The following is a 19,294-nucleotide window of genomic DNA, read 5'->3' as shown; positions in this document are numbered from 1 at the left end:
ATTTGAACAACAAAAGCCTTTTAGTTAAAAATTTAATTTTAAAATAGATTAATTATATAAAGTATTTGTAAAAAGATGTCTCAAGTGATATTTTCTAAATTGTCTGTCTGGTACTAATTGATCAAATTTATAATTAATAAATTATCAAAATAATTATTAATGTATCGGAAAACACTTTTAAATTTAATTTGTTCATTAAATTTTAGAAAACAGTTAATCAAAATCTTTATTTCTAACAATATAAGCAATAATAATTATGAATAATAAATATTTACCTGAAGTATTTATATAAAACAAGTATTTACTAAACAATTATGAAGTATAAAAGACAATCTTATTAAGATACCTCTTTTAATCTCTCTAATATTAAACAGAAAAGAAATTATAAAACATAATTAGCTAAATATATTAAATAAAAAAACAAGTTAATGTTATATTTTTAAAATGTTCACTAATTTCATATTCCTAACTTTATTTGTCTTTTAAGTCATAATTTTTACAAGAATGAACAGTTTATTATATACCAATCAAACTGACATGTGACAGTTATTAAAAATCAAAAATATATATAACTGAAAATCTTTACTTACTAAAGACAAAATTTTATTGATAATTATATTAGTATCACTTCAAAAATAATGGTAATATTTAAGAATTTATTATTATATTTAGTATAAATTCTTTATAAATTTAAAAGAATTCTTATGAATAATAATATTGGTTGGTTAGTTTTGCAGTTTTTTGGTACAAAGGCCCAGGTATGCTAAAAAGTGCCAAGTCTAGCCAGTTTTTCAATAATATTACTATGACAAACTACAGTCTATGCTAACTAGCTTTAACACCTTAAATGTGAATTTTTCTCAATCGTATTTATATAATAGCCTGTTTGATTAATCCCTTTCCATCATTGCACAGGCATGACAATGTGTGAACATACTTCAAGTGGATCTGTTCAGAGTGAAATCTTTTAAATATTAGAATATTCACAAAGCTGGATGGAAGTAAGTTTTCTATTAAGTATTCGAACATTGTATTCAATGAGACATTCAGAAAGTAATATGTAAAAATTATAAACTGCATGATTCCTAAAGTGCTCCTGTATGATAAATTCTCCATAGTAATTTTATGCTTACTTCCAAAGAAAGTCTAAATTTTCAATAAATTCATATCTCAAACTTTGGAAATAATTTCAAAAATCCTTACAAAATTCACTTGAAAGGAATAAAGTTAAGAAAAAGAAGATTAAATATTTTCATAAATATTGTTTGAAATTTTATTCAGTGTATATGCAATTCAATGACAATGACACCAAACTAATTGGCATATCATACTGATTAAACTGAATATTTAACAGGTTCTGACTAGTTTATTTTAAATAAATAAAAATCATCAAGCATCAATAAAATACTTGATAATGAAAGAATATATATTTGAAATATACATACAGAATCAGAAATATTTTATAATAAAAGAAATTTTTAAATGAAATATTTAATTCATATTATTGGAAACATCAAAAAGAAGCTTATTTGGATTATTATAATCTACCAATAATTGTTAGATTACATTATAATCTAACAATAATTTTATAATCATTAAAACAATTATTAGACTGTAAATAATTAATCATAGAAATAATATTAAATCTGCTAAATTCTTATATAAATATTTCAAATTTTATATAACAAACATTTTATTTACTAAATATCTGAGTTTCTAGTAATTGAACATTGTACTGTACCTTGTATTTAAAAACAAACTATAAAATTTAATAAAATATTGTTTGTTAAAAGGTTATATATTGTGACATTACAATCTTTACATTATTTATAATGAGAAACAAATTATATTATGAATCTTCAAAATAAAAATAATCAACAAAATGAACAAGATAATTATACTAATTTATGTAACAAAATAGTAAACAATGAATAATTAATAATTCTAATAAAAAAACGTTTTGTTTTTGGTAATTAAATTTTTAAAATCAGACAGGCTTTTAAAAATTTATTTAGATATCTTTTGAACAATTTTTAGGAAAAGAAATCCAAAATAAATCCTGATAATTTTTATAACACAGACAATAATCATTTGTTCTTTAATTTTAATAAGATTTCATTTTATTAGACTTAATTAATGGAAAAAATATGTTTTTAAAATTAATTTTTCTGAATAATCAATTTTTAACTGAATTTTTATTATAAATTTATATATTTATTTATACCTAACATTAATTAAGAATGACTTATCTAAAACTATATTTTTGGGATTAATATTTTAGACAAGGAGCCTACCAAAAGGACCAGTGGACACTTCTGGTAAACCTTTGAAACTGATTCTTTTAATTCTTGACTGGGGCATATTGACAGGTCCCTAATCAGTCAGTTTTACTTTACATCAGTCTAATATAGCAAAATTGAAAAAAATGCAAAGGGATATTTTCAAAATAGCAGGTTATTGTGGTTGGACATATATCTGTTCTTCTCATTTTTTATGATGGAAATGCAAAAAATCACCACTGATCAAAAGCATCTTTTGGTAAACCTTACAAGTCTGCTTTGGGTTTGTGAACTACAAAATATTATTGAAATTCAAGTATGCATTTTACTTTTTTGGGTTTAGTTTTTAAGTTCAAAAAGCATGTTCTTTTCAGATTACATGCTCTTTGGTTAATCTGGACAACATAAAATAGAGCATAGTAATTAAAAATCAGTTATTAAATTAACATCTACTGCTAAATGTTGTTATTGTGCAGCATTGAAAAAGAGCAGAACTAGCCTCCAGACTGTGTGGCCTACTGGCAGGACCTTTGTTCATCCAAATCATTAATTCCATACATTATATAAAACAATACAATATAAACTGTACATATATTCTATATATGTATATTAATAAACATTTTTTTAATAAGCATAGATTTAGTATATTTCAGTACATTCTTGTAAATATATTATAAAACATATCAAAAACGATTTAAGAAATCTTATATTTAAAATCATTAGTATAAAAGTTATTTTAAAAAAGTTGGAAATTTTCTAAATTACGTAATACTTTTTACAAATTTTTTACCATTACTAAGTTTATAATTTTATGATCAGTACATTTTGTAACTGTTAAATATCTTTAATAAAATTGCAGACAACTATAAGATATTTTAATGAATATATAATAGAAATCTGAAAAATTAACTATTATAAAAACTATCCTAAATAACAAATAAAACCCAAAACCGATCTTTAAGAAAAATGTATATTATTTCTTTCATTCCAAAACATTAAAAATTATTTATGTAGATAAATTTAAAATGACAAAATACAACAAAAAAAAAATAGAAAGAAATTCATAAAGAATTGTATTGATTGCACAACACACTATTCAAAAAAAAAAGACAAAAAAAAAAAAGATTTTTGTTGCATAATGATTTAGCAGTACTCAGATTAAGAAATTATCTTTGCTGTTTTATAATGTTAAATACAATAAAACAACATGCTTGATATACTAATAAATTCTAACAACAATTAAAAATCTTGGATGTAACAACATTGAAACATCTAATTAGGTTATTGCAACAAGTATTAGGATATACTATAGACTCAAATATATTTATTTCATCTACAAAATTTTTATATCCACTTTAAAAAGATAAGAAAAGTGATTCACTACTGTAGCATTTCAAACCAAAAAATATAAAACCTTCTTATAAAATACAACCAAAAAAAATTAATAAAAATTTATAATTCAACATTTAAAATCATATAATGATTTAATTTTTTTCATTTATATATTATTCATGAGATTGAGGTATTATTTTTAAAGATTTATATTTATTTACAATATTACATTCTTTTAATATTATAAACAAACATACAATATATATTATCACAATTTACTAGAAGGAAAAAGCATACTAATAAAATTAAAATCATAAATAATAAATTTTAACATATATATTGCAATTATTAGAATTAGAATTTATAATTGTTAAATAAATAACAGGATTTATAAAAATAACAAATTACCTCAACAGATGTGGAAAATCCACCAGAATCTTCAGTTGCAGTAACAATAAGAGAATATGACTTTGGTTGTCGTAAATCCTCATAATCCAAATCCTTTGCTAATTTTACTTCTCCTGTTGTAGGACCAATATTGAAAGTTCCAGCACCTTTACCTTGAGCTCTTAATGTATATCTAATCTCTCTATCAGCAAATGATTTTGCTTTCACTTCAATAATACTGTTAGAATTACAAATGTTGAGAAGTTATTATGTATGCCATTACTATTTCATAAATTAAATAATTAAAAATGTAATATGCAAATTAATTTTATTTTGCTATAATTAAGACTTTTGAATGACTATTCTGAAATCATTTGTATTTCAGCTCTTTTTAAACAAACATTTTAAAAAAAATGTTTAACGATCAACAAAAAAAGAATAATATGAACTGAAACAAAATAAATGCCTACTCAGAATCTTTCTTTTGATTTTCAGGAATGGTTACTTCATATTTTGACATATAGAACTGAGGTGGTCTTTTCCCTCCCATTATAGATAACCTTTTCTCTCCAGTCGATTGATACTGCAGAGTGCTACTACCACTTTCCATTTGTCCATTTTGATCTTCAGCTTTTACATACAATACATATTCTTTATCCAACATGAAAGGATCACTTCCTAATGTTCGTACTTCTCCAGATCTTTCATCAACTTCAAATCTGCCACCAGCTGTAAAATTATATATTTAATTTTTAACTATCCTATTATATTTCATAAGATATAAAGACTAAATGTTTCAGTTAACTAAAAATAATATGATTAGAAATGAGAGCAAAAAGCTAAAATAATATTGAATATATTTCAAAAATAAAAGATAGGCTATGTTCAAGTTTAACTGAATATAAACATTATCTTTATTCTAAAACAAAAAAAAGAAGAAAAAAATGTAAAATATTTGTGTTATTACATATATTAATCTTGAAAAATAATATTAATTATACTTAAATTAAATTAAATAAAACCATTATATCTGACATCAATTGCAAATTATGGGTGCTTAAAATATTTCAAAAAGTAACTAGAAAAAATATTTTATTTCAAAGCATGATTTGTAATTTGATATTGCTGTGAAAATCTGGAACTAAGAACAAAGCTTTCTTTTAAAACACAGATAAGTATCAATAGTACTATTATATTAAAATTAAAAAAAAACTTACTTCGATCTCGAACTAAGTAATAATGTATATCATGATCTTGGTCAGGATCCCTAGCTTGTAATTTGAAAACAGGAGTACCTGGAGGTGCATTTAATTGTACTACAGCTTGCATAGGTAGAGGTCTATTTATAAAATAAGGACTCTCATCGTTGACATCTTTCACGTGAATAATAACACGCTGTTTTTCATGTTCTATAAAACATAATTTAAAAAAATGAAAAATATATAAATATTATAGAAATTATTGTTATCTATAAACTAAACTGACATCATTCATATCTTTCTTAAAACATGTTTATACCCAAGTACATTTTATTATCTGTATGTGGAATAATTGAATAGCATTTTCATATAAAAAACATTCTAAAAACTTTATGTAAACAAACAAAGAAGATAGTATTTTCGTTGTATAATGTCACTGACCTCTATCTTAGAATGATGCCATATCATTGTATCTTAGTGACGAATGGCGACATCATTAAAAAAAAAGGCATCGAAGATGCAAAAAGTTGACGGAACAACTGTCGATAACAAAACGGGGAGGAGAAGTTTTTTTTCTCAATACCATAACGAAGTCGTCCTTTAGAGAGGCCATCTCTTCCGATAAGAATTCTTATCACGTTCTCTTCAAACGTAAACTGATCTGAGGTCGTCAATGTGGCAGATTGCAATTTATGACGCGAACTTGACCGTTTCCTGTCTTGACGTTTTGGACGTTTCCAGCTGACGTTGGCAAACGTCCAAATCGTCGCTTCGACCTTATAGACGTCGGATCAAATCAGTTCAAATTTCGACTAAAGTCGTCGATAGGATGTCACCGTTTGGGTTAAGAGTAGCAAATATAAGCTCAGGGTTAACTATACACAGCTGCTGTACTTTAAATTCCACTTAATGGGTAGGAAGCAGGAAAGCGCCACTGGATCGATGGCCCCGGTGACACGCGTGAAGAGAAAGATGTGCGGCGACAAGTCTTTCCATTACCGGATACCCGGTGACCGTAAATCGGTCTAACGGTCGAGATAAGGTCCCGACCTGGACGTCGTAAACCCAAAGTCTCAGGGTTAAAAAAGAGATACAATGATGGATTAGTGATTGGAAACTGCTGGACGCACGGATAATGCGACACCCACAAGAAGTCGTCTGAAATATATATCTGAAGATTGAATTATCCCACCAGGTTAGTGTTTGGAAGGATGTACGCCCCGTGAGCCGTTTCATTCACAAATGAAGGAAGACAAGCGTGGTGAGACATTAATTGATGTTCCCCAGCTCAATCTGAGCCTTTTATACTAGCCTCATTTGTCATCAACACTAATGTAATTAAGAGTCTTATAAACTTTAATTTTGCTTTATTAAACAGCTACTCTACGTCTACAAAACGTTCAAATCGGTCCACGCCAATGCTGCGAAAGATGCAAGGTCATAAACGAAGAACACGACCTTTTCTCGAGAGTACGGGCGTTGACCGAATATCAGATATCCGAACTATTTCGAATACCACCCTCCCTAACGCCAATCAAAACAAGATAAGATTTGATAATGTTTCGAAAATCTTTAAGTAAAACGCAGTTTATCGTGCAAGAAAAATTCTACGCGTGAAAAATAAGCAAAGAAAATGGCTGACATTGTCATGACCTCCTGTCAGATTACTGCAATGGGTCGAACATATATAAGGGCGTTCTAAAATGTAAACAAGTTTTCGGTAGACATCGGGCTCACAAAGTGAATAATGCATTAAGAGGACTTTTAAGTTACGAAAGAAAGAACAAAACTGGAACAAAAATCGTTCTAATAAAACTCTTCATTATATAAAAAACAATCCGACACAAAATTTTATCTTCATTAAAAGGTCTTTATTATATTTTACAAATTAAATTATTAATGAAAATAATTACTATATTTTATAAATGAAACTAAGTACAAGGAAACATTTCTACGTGAATTTGGTCATGTTCTGTATTTAGATTTTCTAAAATCGATTTAATGTTTTTGCTAACTAAAACTATCATTGAAAGATTTCAATGGAAGATTATAACTGATATTAAAAAAATCGAATAAGCATGTTTATTTTAAAAACTTTCCTCGCGATATAAATAATTCAAGTATTATATTTAAAAAGTAAACACTAAAAGCAGCGGTAACGTCAAAATATCACTATAAAATCTAGACCTTAATTTTTTATTAGAATTAATAGCTTTATCGAACTAACATTTGTATAAGTGAAAAATAAGCTATTATCCATATCGTAGTAATTTCCATTCATAAGGAGGATCTAACGCAGTTCTTTCCTAATTGACTACACAACCGAATTTAATGACCGTTCCGTCACTAATCAAGACAATGCCGTACAATTAGTCGCTATCATGGAGGTATATTTAGGTGTCACTTAACGTAATGACAACATATGATATCCATTCAGGCAGACGAAAGAGTCGTATCGACCAGAAACGACAGTCAATGTTAAATAATTCAGGACACTCGAAAACAATCCTTCCTTCCTACGAAAACTGGAGAAGTGGTAGCGTGCCGGCCGCAGTAATTACGATGGAAAGAGGTGGGCATTAAGGTCAGCGACCTTATGACGCAAACTAGCATCGATTACGACGCTCGGCCACCCGAGATAGGGAAAATAAACCGTAGATTAGTGTTGAGTTCAATTCGATTTGATTGACGATGCTACTGAGGGGTTAACCGCCACAAATCCTTATTCATTTTCAAATAACCATTCACGCAAGCCTAAATATTTTACAATATGCTGGTATAATCTCTACGGACACACTCGTATATTTGTGGAGTTATAGGATTAATAACGAAACTGCTTTGACAAAACCAAATCTTTTTAAAATTACTACTGTTATTATATACACATCAGCTAGAAAATCACTTTCTATAAATAGTAGAAGTGGATCAACAATGAGCTCTTAGTTTAAATCTGTGAACTCTGACAGTTTTTAAAAAGTACTCATTGTGAAAACACAATATTCGTTTGTTGATGAATTGATTCGCTTTTAAGAGTAAAGAATTAAATTACTTCGGTCGTCATAAATTTTTTCATTTATTTTATAACAAGAATGGACAAATTACATATGGAAGCATTTTCAATAAATGAATTCAAACGTTTTATATCGTTTATGCTAATAATTAGAAGAGAACAATTAAACAATCAAAAATTCAAGTCATCCAACAAAAGATAGTCAACTTATTCTTCAATCTACACGAACGCAATAAAATACTTAATGTAAGAATCACGAATTATTTTCTAATTCTTTATATCATGTAATTTTCTAATTTTTTATATATAATTATATTTTCAAATTATACACTTCCAATGACGTAATGAAAATGTGCATGAAAAAACAAACAAAAAAAACCTGCTTATTAATTACAACTTTATACATTTAATACAAAATTAACAAATTCAACACGACAATTTTTATGATTAAAATAATTATTCTTTCGTGTTATATATATGAAAAGGTGATCTCGCTGCAGAAATATGTTCCAGCTTTCCCGTGCATTAGAATGGGTATTACGGCAGGAATGAAGTGCAATAAGGGTCAAGTAATTTTCTAATATTCATGGCCGATTTCATTCTAACACGAGATCTGTATACATTCTACTTCGATTAATATCCTCTGTAATTGGGATATTCTTCCATTGCTGATATTTTAATACATTTGATTAATTATTTAAATATTTATATATTAAATAGAAAATGTAAATTAAAAGGAAATTACTTTTTTAAATTATAATATCTACTCAGAATATATCCGATATAAATTGAAATGTTAAAATATATTAATTAACATAAAATTATGTCACAAAAAGTAGCATTTATTTATTTATGTCTATTTATAAAACAAGACATTTCAAATATTTGGAAAAAAATTAAGAAAAATCGTTGGTTTACAGCCAATCAGAAACCTAAATAAGATTTATTCTAACAAAGCATTTAAACTAGTTTATTCTCAGTTGATTCTACAAACTATTGATTTGTCTATCTAGATTTAACTTGTCGTAAATGAAAGGTTATCATACTATATCAATTCTCCTAGACATGCAACATAACAATAAATAAATCACAGCTAAAAAGACAGCTTTTTAAATTATTTTACTATCACTAACAACCAAAAAAAACCTTACTGAAGTGCATTAAACTTTAAATAATCCAATTTTTAAAAAATCTATGAAATATTTTATCATTCTTAATATATTTTTTTAATAGATTAAGCTTTAATGCGGGTTATTAGATTTTTTATTAACTCATTAATTTTTTTAACTCAAGAAACTGTCTGCATTCAAATGAAATCTGATTAAAGTGCAATGAAATAAAATAATATATAATACAAGAAAAACAAATTGTCTTTCTCTGCTATTTTTAAACTGTGTCATCTTTGACAGAAATAAAAGTAATATTTTAAATCGAATAAATATATGACAATATACAAAATAAAATAGATACAAAGTTTAAAAACGATTCAGAAAACAATCACCTATTAGGCTATTATTTACTGAAAAATAAATGATTTTATAATCTAATCTTGTGAGATGCTTTTAGAATTTTATATTTTTCGTTTGAGGTTTCTAAAGACTGATTTTCAAATTATAAATAATTTGAACTTAAAGAAAATTAATTTCATTTTAATCAAAAATTAGAAGATACTTTTAATTATTATATTTCTATCAATTATATCAAAAGCAAATTAGCAACAAAAGTTTCTACTGTCAACTTTTTCTGATTCCTTTAATTATAGCATGTTATAAACACGCTATTAGATCCTCAAATAGAAAAGGAATCCTTAAATAGCGTGCTATAAACACGCTATTTAAAATGTCCAGCTAAGAACTATAACTAGTATATATATATATATTGATTTATTAATGAGTTACAATCCAGCTAAGAACTATAACTAGTATTATATATATATATTAGATTTATTAATGAGTTACAATGCTTTACAATAAAATAATCATAAAATTTAAAGATTTACGTTGGTAATTATTCAGTCATCATTTTAAAAAGAATGAGAAGTATAAGCTTTTTTTAATTGAATTCAATGTTTGTAAGAGAAAGAGAAAAGGATAAATTAAATCAGAGTTACATTATTTCCAATATAAATTTGAAAAATTTCACCGAAATATGATTAACTATGGCACAACATTCAAACTCGGTCGCACATTTGTTCGAATATTATCGATCCACACGTTGGACAGATCCGTTACTTTCCATTTTTAATAGATTATGTTCTAAAATTATTCACTGAACATTATTCATAGCTTACGTTTAATCAATTTTTATGGAAGTTTATTGTACTCCAGAGTAACATACGAATCAAGTAATAATTATAACGCATTCGCATCAACATTAGTTCCAACAGATCTTCAGCACGATCTCTTTTTTCCCCCTCCATAACAAAAAAAAATTAAATTAATATAAAAGATAATCTTTCTAAACGCTACTAACTTAACAATCATTCCATAGCAACCAGCGTATAACTTATGTGTTATTAATTTGTGAAGTTGTCAATCTCATCGCAAAACATTCTAATTATTGTAAAGTAGCTCTTTAATTTTTGTTCTTTTTTCATTAAGTTGTTCTTTTTTCATTTTCAGCTAAATAAAGCCGACTTTTTGTAACATCTTAAATTATCTTTACCCTTCCTATGACCTTTGATAATTGGATTCTTCCATATTATCAATAAATTGTTATAAACAACGTCAAAAAGCTTATGCAGATTAAATTTTTTATGTATATTAAAAATGTTTGAAAGTTCATATTTATGTCTTATTATTATACAATGAAATAATTTTAATAGAATCTCTGAAAATTATCAGATCAAAATTAATTTAACTGAATTTTTTCCAACAAAAACCATATTTACAATAGTTTTAGACGTGTTAAGTAAATTAAACAATCTATTATTAACATAAATAAAGCCTAATTAATGTAAATGCATTTAATGTGAAAATTAAAAATCCTGGCTTTCAGGTAATTAAAATAGCATGTAACTAATAGGCTAACTTAATATATCATTGTAGCATAATAAATATAATTTCGTAATATTACTCAATGATATTCCACTGTCTGCGAAACATCTGCCACAAATGATTAAGCATTGAAGAGTATCACAATAATTGCGGAACAGTAGACACATGCGATGATAGAAAATCGATCTATACTTACACAGTCTATCAATAATTTATTTGAAACTACACATCTTTATTACATTTTCAAATAAAATGTCTTGTACATTTTAAATTCGTACCACTTCATTAATAATTTCTTATTTAATGTTAAGTATATGGTCGGTAATAATAATGGATTCAAAAACAAAATGAGATAAACCCATGTCTTATTCTGCTATTATAATATTTACTTATTTTAGAAAGAAGGGAATATAATTACTCAATATTTTATTGATAGAAAAAGATGGCTTATATTAAGGCAGAGACTTAAAAATTATACATATAGGCTAATCTTTAAACTTGGTAACAATCAACAGCTTAGAAAAATTTGAAAATATTGCTTCGAGAATAATAAATATATTAACAGTCTATTTCAGTTTAGTATCATAACGGGGGGAATGAACAAAGCAATACTAAACTTAAGTTAGTTATTTTTTAGTTTTCTGGCTGGAACAAATACAATAATTCAATTTAATTTAACTATTAAAAACGATTCAGATTGTTTCAACATGTAAGGCAGATAGACGCCAAGTACTGTACCTTGCGTGACAATGGACTGTACAAAAATCTCGACATTTGCCTATGTTTACTCGCTAATTTTTTAGTTGTAGCCTGAAAGTTGCTGCAGGCATGTCGTGTAGTGATGGGTTTGCCCGTAAAGCACAGGAAATGTAGGATGTTCACATTCCCTGGTAACGCCCGTTCGAAGGACGCCACTGACCTGCTTGGGATGTTTCAGCAAGGATGGACTTTAAATATACGGACGGAAGCACCTGCATGCAGGTTTTCTAGCCTTTCATCGTGTACGTGACCTGGAATCCTTCAAAGTCGGAGAGAATTCGGTATTGGTCACGCACACCATCAGTCACAGGGATGACAAGTCACAAAGAGAATATGGAACAGTTGCACCTGCGACGGAAAAAAGGCAGTAACGCTTAATTCAGACGTGTATTTCGTAAAGACTACTATCATCCAAGGTGGGTCGGGCTGATCAACCATACGACAGCGTACTATTATCTCCTGACACATGCCATCATTATAATATCGAGCTGTCGACCATTTATTATCTGCATGAGAAAGATTTACAATGGCAGAAAAGCGACAATTAGCACTATTGCAATCTTTCCTTTTCAGTGCTACCAGCGAGTATCAAACACTGTACCCAGATGTTTTCTGAAAGTAGCGACTTAATGCAGGTATTTATACAGCAATTCACATCTATCACAAAAGTGTTTTATTGCAAGGAAAGACATTTTCACGACTATGTTAAACTATTACTTAATCATACAGGATTAAGAAAAAGTCAACAACCAAACACATCAAGAATAAAAAAAATAAATTTTTCTATGGAAAGCTGGCACACCCACTCGATACAGCTGCGGTAGGACTCCGCCCCGGGTTGTGAGGCGTGACAACCCGCCCAATATTCGCCACATATCACGAAAAATCTTCTGTAACCCCCATCTAGTGTAGTATCGGATTTCTGTCCACTTTCCCTCACACGTGCTGTTGAGAGCACCCATAGTCAATAAAGTCTGGAAATAGCATTACACCCAGAAGAAGCAAAGATTTAATAAACAGCCGCCCAGGATTTAAAGAAAAGACAATAATTTTTAAATCAACTAAAATATGACAAAACATATTAAATTCAGACGTTTCTAAACTAAATAAAGTTCTTTTTTTGATATTATATTAAAATTTTGCAAGATTTAATAAAAAATATATCTAAAAGTAAATAAATATACAATATTTGCTGAAGAGCATTATTTTAAATAAGAATTTATGTTATCTAATTTCCATAATTGGAAGCAATTTCTGCAAAAATGAATCACGTTTGTTTAATATACAGTCTGCTGTCAGTTCAATTCTAAAGAGATATGTTTAAACGTTTAAAGTATTGATTTAAAGTAAATACGGTGAAAGAAAGTATAAGAATTAAAGTTCACACTTCATCGTAATCGGGAAGAAATTTCTAACTTAATAATTATTTAAATGGAAAACAACGCGATTTCCTGGTTCTTATGAGCAACTGAGGAAAAAAGTTCCCCTTGATAAAAATTTTCTTCTCAATCTGTAAAATATGACCGCATTGTTTATAAAATAAACAGTAAAGAATACGACCTTTACGAAATTGGTTAAGTATATAATACAGAATATAGCCTTATCGTAAGTAAAGGTTATTTTTATTGCATCATTGTAACGTAGCATTATGATCTTTATTATCCCGATGTTTTCTCCGAGTTGACATCCAGGAAACAATGCTTTTCTGAATTTCGATGCGAAAAGAATTGTAAGAAAAGAAAGAAAATACAAAATATTTTCGTAGTATTAATTAACTTTTTAATCAAATTAATATTATCAACTTTACAATAATATTACTTTAACATTTTCAATAGACAAATACAAGAAAAAAAAACAACCAACCTGCAGCAAGGAGAAATGACTATGGGGGAAAAAAACTAATTGGCTAATGGCACTGTCATTGAATTAATTTACTTACTTCATCAGTTACACGTTTATCGTATGTTGGAAGTAAATAATTACAACGAATTTGTTTTTCATTACCGAATAATCAACCTTTAATAAGTGACAGATGGATATATATATTTTTTAAAGTTTATTAATTTATTACTAAAATTTAAAGCTGCAGAATATATCAAATGACGATATATTTTATTTATGAAATGATTAAAGCGTTTCGTCTTTTTTTCTTTTTAATATACACACACAAACTGTAAAATGAAGTTAAATTGACAATTATAATTGAAGACGCATCATCATCTTGTCTCAGGAATTAGCTGAAAGAATTTCTTCTATACTCGATAATCTAATTTATTCTCCAGTATATAATAATAAAATGATACGTTTTAGAAATATTTCAAATTTATGATAGCAGGTTAAGAATGTTTCAAAATTTTCTATAATTAAATTTTTTGTATAATAAAATGCCCTAAGAATGTATTGAAGCATTTTAAATTCAATCAGGATAGGCGGTATTAGAAATTTTAAAAATATATACTTAATCTAACTGAAAATGGTGTAACCATGTTTTAAACGAAGAAAATGAAATGAGTGACAGTGATTTTCATGAAACTAAAAATATTTTAAATCAAGTAAATATTTTTTGTATAGATAAAATGGAAAAAAAAAGAGAGAGAGAAAGATTAACGTTGACAGTTTTGATTTCATCTCTAAAATAAGGATCAGAAACAATTCTTTCGTTTTTTTACGTTCAATAAAAGCTGCACTGTATTCAAAAAACAATATTTTGAAAATAGCCATTTTTCAGAAGTGAAGTGTACACAAATTTAAGTTAAACAGAATGGATCAATGAAATTCAAAAGACACATAAATCTGATCTACTATAAATCTGAACGTTATAAATGACCACGATATGTAGAACAGGTTGTAGATCTCATTAAAATATCGTAAAAAAAAATGATGAAAGTCAGGATAGTAGTGGAAATCTTTGACAGAGAGATACAAGTATATTATCATCACCTATAAATATTTGATAGTTTTTATAAAACCATATTCAATGCTTTAGAGAGACAAATTAATTGATTCTACTGTACTTGCTGTTTTAAATTGATACTAGTTTTCATTATGAATGATTATATTTAACTGCTTACAGACGTTTCTTAGACTTAGGGGCAATAAACATTTCTTATTTGTCATTTATCAAAATGTTTTAAGTAAAAATCAAAATTACATGGATAAATCTTGCGTCTAAAAATTCTCCTTTATATGGGGGGGAAAATCACTAAATACCCTAAATATTCATTTAAGTAAATTTTATTAAATTATTTCAAGTATTTATTTGGAGAAACGATTCTAATTAAATAAAACTAAACAGTATATTCTATTAAGTAATATTTTATAAATGGGAAACAGTAAATTACATTTAACTAAATTCTATTTACTAAAAAATTTTTTTTCTTTATCATGAATCAAATCAATAATTTTTGTTTGAAGTTTCTATAATAAAAAAAAAGTAAACAAAAATTTATTTCAAGTAAACCAACACATTTATTTATTTTCGTTCATAGAATAAGTTTGATACTAGAATAAATTTTCTCCCAAAATGTAAATTCTGTTTCATGTCACAAGTTAGAGAAGATGTAATACGACAGCAAAGTGACGTTATTGGTAGATAAGTGACTTTACAGTTCGACCAGGTGAGACGAAATTGCTCCCACTCAGATGAAAAAGACTTTAAAAGTTTGAAAACTATGGATTTGAGACGGAAATTACATATTTTCTTTCAGAACATTCGTGTATGAGAGTTTTGATGACATGATACAGAGCATTTAGACTTACTGAAAAAAAAATACATGAAATGGTTTTCTATTTCATTACAAACTTTTTTATCTAATGATTAAACTTACACAAGTATACTTTTCATAATATCACTAACAGAACAGCGTCGAAATAATACAGGGAAACGATAAACCTAATAAAACAAATAATAATAAAACAAATAAGATTAAAATTTAATGCCTTTTGTTTTGGCTTTAACTGATTTTATGATCTATGGTAGTCAAAGAATCCTCTAATTAAAAGGTTTCCTTTTTCGAAGAAAAATCGGCTTCATCGATCCAATAGACACGAATTACTCTCCTTCAGGAGATTATCTAATACTAGCACTAGATCTTGCAACAAGTATGAAAATTACTTCTTTACATAACTACAATATTTATATTTGAAGAAATACTATTTCTCATGTTTTTTACACTACTGGGAGTCATTCTAAAGGAGCCACACCATTCATACCGACTAGTAAATTAAACATTGTATGCACGACGCATTTAATATTTTAACGCAACTTAGTATAAATAACTTTGCAAAAAGCATTTTTAACAATAATTAAATATTTATTGCAAACATTAAACTCTATATATTATATATATATTTATATTTACATTTTTCTCCCCTGCCAACAAGACTAGATTAATTAAATACATTAATTAAACGACTGAAGTAAATAAATAGTTATTACTCATAAGATTTTATATCAATGTTAAATTTTATTACAACAACAAAAATAAGAAGCATTTTGTGTTTAATTAAGAGAAAAGAAAAACTCAGATGTGGAGATAATTGATTTAAAATATGATATCACATAAGAGTTCAAAAATCTTAAAAAAGTCTGTCCGAAATATTGATTGTATTCTTCGCTTCAAGCCTTTAATATTAATTGAAAAGATGCTAAGAAAATATCAATTTATATCTAAAACTTAAAATAGCATCCATAATTTTAAGTCCTTAACATTTCGTTTCAATTTGTTTTTTTGAAAACAATTAGTCGAAAAGGAAAAATATTGCAGATCTAACGAGTAATCGCTTTACTGCTCATTCTATTTGTATTAAGATTTCTCCCTGACAATGAATAACATCAAAGTGTGTATGTGTAATGTATATAAAACATACAATCTTATCTTTTTGTTATCCTTTACTGCGTTTAACTAGACACTAGATTTGTACAGTTCTAGTTTCTCTTTCTTTGATAAACGTATTAAAAATTTACTTAGTTATTGACTGAATATTTGTATTTTTCAAAATATTTCGTTTCTAGTGAATTTTTCCAAAAGAAAGACTATTAGATAGGCTACTCAAAACGTTTTCCCAAATCAGATGGAACTAAAGCTTGAAACAATAATCAATAATAAGGCCGTTATCATTTAATACGTAGATGTTCCATTTTATCCGAAATGAGAGATATCAAACAACAGATAGCAAGAAAGCGACTCAAGTCAAGCGCAGAGTTTATCACGCTATTTCATCCTCATTCGATACATCGATATTATTCAAAATAACGCTTAGTTTTAGAAATTTGCCAGGCATTCCACCATTCTGCCTCGACGATTAGAGATCGTCATTATATTATCTTCTTTCGAAAATTTAATCATTGATAGAAAAGGAATAAAATAAATTCAGCAATTTTTCATGCATCATTCTTCTCGCAATCGCTATTCATTTCTTAGATTTAACCTAAAGCAAGATTATTTACATAAATTAGCTTTTATTCTATTAAGATTGTCAGTTTATTGACATTTTATTTTGATTAAATGAAAATGTAGACATATATAAAACAGATTTAATTTAATTACGATTATTTTTACTAGCAACATGTATAAAAATCAACAAATATTGATGTTTATTTGTTAAAGAAAAGACTAAAAATTTCTGATGCAAACATACCAGATCATTTCAATAATTTTTTTCCCCTAACAGAACTAACAACGTTGCACTAACGAACTCAAGCATGGTGTTAATTTATATAGTTCGTAGAGGATATAAAAAATATGCATTCTTTCTTTCTTGTGAAATATGCCATGAAGTTCTGTTTCCTACTTCGTTCTTATTCTTTCTTTTTTCCCGTTTAATAGTATTGTTATTTAGATGAAGTATTAGTTCATTTCATCCGTATAAATAAGGTTATTTTGATAGTATTATATCAATAGTGTAAAAAATGACCTAAATATAAAAGATAACAAGTTAAAAGACTAGACATTTGGATAAGTGGTTCAGAAACATCATTGCATGCTTTTTGTACTCTTAAACAGGAAACTCAGACTAGATGTAGTTGATATTTTTGAAAGAACTATAAAAAACCAAGAGATAGTTCTCGTCAATTACATTTAAACAAATAATAAAAACTAAAAAATACTGACAGCTAACATCCCATCATTTTTTCAAAAATGTAATTCAGAATCAAATGATCAAGTGAATACTTTAAACAAGTTAACGCACATTAATTTTCAGCTATTCTCTTGATGTAAAACAAACTTTTTCGATACTTTATTATTCGATCATTCTAGCAACAACTGTAAATTAACAACAAAATAAAACGAGTTACTTTTATCATTTATACTATAGATGAAGAAATGAAACAGTATTTCTTTAAATTTGTATTTTCCGTTGAAGTGATTTTTGATATCCAATATATTACATAGATCTATTCGAAATAATTTATTCACAAGAAAAGTCTACAGATTACATTCATTTCTAATCTACACAAAATTCTGATATAAAATAGTATATAAACCAATTTCAGAGTAAAGACCTTTCATAATTCCAAACTGAAACAAACACTATCAATATTTTATTTTACTAAAACAGCTACTATAATAAAATATACATTAAAGTATATGAATTAGAAGAGACATGTTATTTTCTTCTATATATTACAATAACTGACTGACTGATATTCAAGCATTTTTACTCTACATTTCTAAGGCTAGTGTGATATTATGAACATATATACGGCTTTGTGAATATTTAGTGTACAGTACATAAATTAGAAAATTTATACGAGAAGTTTTATTAAACAAATTTATATTTTACTGTGGATATAAACGTAAGTAAACGGGAAATACAATTTCCGCTAAATTCGTTAAGACAATTCATACTTTAAAAATGAAAGATGTTATTAAAAATTTTTAAATATAAATACACTACGTATAACAATATTATAGCTATTCTATAAACATCAATTAGTAATAATTATCAATTGATAGGATATTTACAGAACAATAATAATCCTATCAATTAATAACTGTTGACATTAATTAGCGCATTTTACATATAAACATTAATTTAAGCCAGAGTTAATTTCTTTGTACTTTGTTTACAGGTGACAAGCAGAGCAGAAAAATACTTTGCATTCCTCACTACAAACTATTTATACTTAAGATAAATTTTATGAAAATATTTTTATATTAATTCTGAATAAATAAAATTTAATTTTAAAGTTATACAGTATATACATTGTTATTTTAATAATTGTTCTTATGTAAAATAAAACTTTAGGGACAATTTTTTTACATTACGCTGATGTGGAGTTCTTGTATTATACATAGCAGTATATTATGAAAGAATACAAGAAAGTTG

At 26.9% G+C, this 19,294-nt stretch overlaps 1 protein-coding gene across 4 annotated transcripts in view; it reads right to left on the bottom strand.

Moving 5' to 3' along the window:
* Positions 1-19,294, bottom strand: part of LOC136988209 (neural-cadherin-like) — a 173,265-nt gene that overhangs the window by 144,661 nt on the left and 9,310 nt on the right. For all 4 annotated transcript variants that reach the window (XM_067286049.1, XM_067286047.1, XM_067286048.1 and 1 more), the window contains exons 3-5: positions 5,216-5,407; positions 4,469-4,727; positions 4,020-4,236 (exon numbers count right to left, since the gene is read on the bottom strand). In XM_067286049.1, coding sequence (XP_067142150.1) covers positions 4,020-4,236; positions 4,469-4,727; positions 5,216-5,407 — 668 coding nt within the window. The remainder of the gene's footprint in view (positions 1-4,019; positions 4,237-4,468; positions 4,728-5,215; positions 5,408-19,294) is intronic.

The sequence above is a fragment of the Centruroides vittatus genome, unplaced genomic scaffold (assembly GCF_030686945.1).
Source record: "Centruroides vittatus isolate TY-2023 unplaced genomic scaffold, ASM3068694v2 scaffold_324, whole genome shotgun sequence".
NCBI lineage: Eukaryota > Metazoa > Arthropoda > Arachnida > Scorpiones > Buthidae > Centruroides > Centruroides vittatus.
Note: the sequence above shows the minus strand (reverse complement) of the source record. Positions and strands in the feature narration are given on the sequence as shown.